Source organism: Medicago sativa, chromosome 4 (assembly GCF_051527215.1).
Source record: "Medicago sativa cultivar Bolivia chromosome 4, Bolivia_mono, whole genome shotgun sequence".
NCBI classification, from domain to species: Eukaryota; Viridiplantae; Streptophyta; class Magnoliopsida; order Fabales; family Fabaceae; genus Medicago; species Medicago sativa.
The window spans coordinates 63,793,901-63,796,763 of record NC_140752.1 but is presented as its reverse complement, the minus strand read 5'-3'; the positions used below and the strand labels follow the sequence as shown (position 1 = coordinate 63,796,763).

The 2,863-nt window shown below is 40.2% G+C and overlaps 1 protein-coding gene across 1 annotated transcript; it reads right to left on the bottom strand.

Annotated features, from left to right (window-relative positions):
- Positions 1-938: 938 nt before the first annotated feature.
- LOC146930641 (uncharacterized) lies at positions 939-2,411 on the bottom strand. Its single transcript, XM_085707581.1, has one exon. It carries the CDS (start codon positions 2,409-2,411, stop codon positions 939-941), a length of 1,473 nt encoding a protein of 490 aa, XP_085563707.1.
- Positions 2,412-2,863: the final 452 nt, after the last annotated feature.

The following is a 2,863-nucleotide window of genomic DNA, read 5'->3' as shown; positions in this document are numbered from 1 at the left end:
CTTTTTTGACAGAGTATTTCTTGACTGCACCGGCATTCTTAGAACGTGTGAGTTTGTCACCATCCATGATTGTAAGAGTCATTGCACACAAGTCTTCATAATTAGGCGTCCACTTGCCCCTGGAGTCAAAGTTCCCTTCTTGAAATTCATGGGGACGAACCTTTTTGTTAGAAGCTTGTTTCAAACTTCTTTTGATATATTTGTACAAGGTCGTCATGCGTTTAAATTCGATCAAGCTTGGACTTTAGCAGAACTCCTATTGACGTGACTTCGATCTTCACGGGAAGCACGACCTCCATGTTGCATATTGGGGAAGGAGGGGGGTTGACCCTGTTGAAATGTGTGCTGAAGTACGATATCTGAGCAAAGCGAATGGTAGCACCCCGAGCAGTCTTTGTAATCGAATGTCATCTTCTGGACAATCTCCTTGATATTTTGTTTGCATTTTCAATGGCTAAGATGCCCCAGTATGTGAGAGATCTCATCGGGAATCTCTTCATTCTCCTTCTTCAGCTTCGGACACAGGGAACTCACAGTTGGAAGAGAGTACATGGTTAATGTGTTCAACGGGTTTATTAATGCATGATTTGATTATTGATATAAACATTATGATTATGCAGATACGTGGAAATGATTAAAGGAAAAAAATAATTTTTTGGTTTTTTGTATTACCATTTTTCCAGAAAAAAGCACAAAATAAAAACAAAGTCGGAATCAAAGCGACTTTTTTAATTGATGAAAATACATAAAGCAAAAAGCCCTAAACAAGTTCACTTCCGCCTCGGGTGGGACAAAAGGATTTTTTTTTTGAAAGACATAAAACAACAAACAAATATATTAATTGAACAGATGAGTAATAGAAATAAACATCAGCAACGACTCGATTGCAGCTTAAACATTCCATATGTCAACCTTAGATACCAAGATCCGATAGCGGATTAACTTGCACTTTCAAATTCAAACTCTTCAAAAGGTATAAGGTTTTTTCGGATCAACTTCTGAACTATCTTCTGCAACGCAAAACAGTGCTCGATATCATGACCTGGTGCCCCTTGATGGAAAGAACAAAAGAGATATGGCCTGTACCGGGATGTCAATTTTGCTGGCACTGGAGGAGGTGCCTTGGTGTAAACCAAATTCTTTTCGAGTAATTTTGGAAACAACTCTGCATACTTCATGGGAATCGGATCAATCTGTGTCCTCGGAGCCTGTTGTCGAGGTTGTTGTTGACATTGTTGGAACTGGGGTTGATAACCCGACCTTTGAACATTATTTATGATAGGCATAACAACGGCAACGGGGTGATAAGCGAGATATTGTTGTTGAGGCTGACTTTCCACCACACTCATTTCCTGGTCTTCCTCCTCTGAACTGTCAGTGGGAACACTTTCTTTGACCAAACGTCCTTCTCGGACCCCTTCTTCAAGACGTATTCCCGTAATCATCATCTTTGCAAAGTTGTTGGCAGCACTTCCAACCATTTTCTCATAATAAAACTGATCCAGAGTCTTCAAGAAAATCTCAGTCAATTCTTTCTGTTTCAGAGGTGGACGAACTTGATCAGCAAAATCTCTCCATCGCTGGGCATATGCCTTGAACGATTCATTATCATTCTGGGTCATGGCCCGGAGTTCGTCTCTGTCTGGGGCCAAGTGCAAGTTGTAGTTGTATCGTTGGACGAAAGCATTACCCAAATCTTTGAAAGTTTTGACATCAGCACGGTTTAGTCCCGTGTACCATTTCAAAGCGGCACCAGTCAGACTATCTTGAAAGTAATAGATAAGAAGCTTATCATTGCCGACTTGGGGAGACATCTTTCTGGCATACATTGTCAAATGGTCCTTAGGGCAAGTATTCCCTTTGTACTTCTCAAAATCAGGGACCTTGAATTTGGGTGGTATCACGACATGTGGTACCAAGCAGAGATCATAAGCACTTTCCTCGAACAATTCTTCCCCGCGGCGAGCTTTCAATTCCAACTGTAATGCATCAAACTTCTCTCTCAGCTCTTCTATCTGGTTATATGCAACCACACTTCCTGGTTGATAGATTGGTTCATGAACCAAAGGAGTAGAGTAGGTCATATAAGCTTGAGGGAGCAAAGGGTCTGATTGTTGCGCAAAAGGAGTTTGAACCTTAGAGACAACGGGACAGAGTATTTCACTAGCACTTAAAGGTGTACTCCAGAGATAACCTTCCAGCATAGCATGTTGAGGAGTACTAGCAAACACTGTTGAGATCGGAGTAGTGGAAGCAACCGTCTGAGCTTGAGTGCTGACGATAGGAAGAGCTAATGGCTGACTCTGCGCAACTAACACCAAAGATACTAAGTTCTTCAAAATCTCATTTTCAGCCCGGAGGGTCGTCACCTCTTCACGAAGCTTGTGGTTCTCTTGTTCAAGATGATCCATTCTGATTTGCTTAAGTGTTGTAGATGCGAGTAGACTGATGGATTGACCTTTTGTAGACAAAAACAAAGTATGAGACACGGACTAGAAACTATGAATGCAAAATGATGCATGATATGTTTATGCAAAAAAAAAAAATGGACACATTTTTTATTTATCGAAGGACTTGTCAAAGTAACTGTAAACATCATAAGGAACATTGTTTCATTTGATACTTGAAATATTACAAACAATTCCCTTAAGGGCAAAAGCAAAGTCAAGGAAAAAAGACCCTAACAAAGGCTAAGGTTTAGTTCAGACTTTTTGAAGATGTATTTCTTGGTGTTCCTCTTTACAAGGTCCACACCTCTGATGTTTATAAAAACTTATATACGTCCTTCGATGTTTTGATGAAAAAAGTTTTATGAATGTATGCATGTTGTTTTATCTTGGTTTTCGGGTGTCAAACATTGATT

What these genes read in the sequence shown, in the direction of transcription:
- LOC146930641 (XM_085707581.1), bottom strand. Translation starts at nt 2,411, where the DNA reads ATGGATCATCTTGAACAAGAGAACCACAAGCTTCGTGAAGAGGTGACG.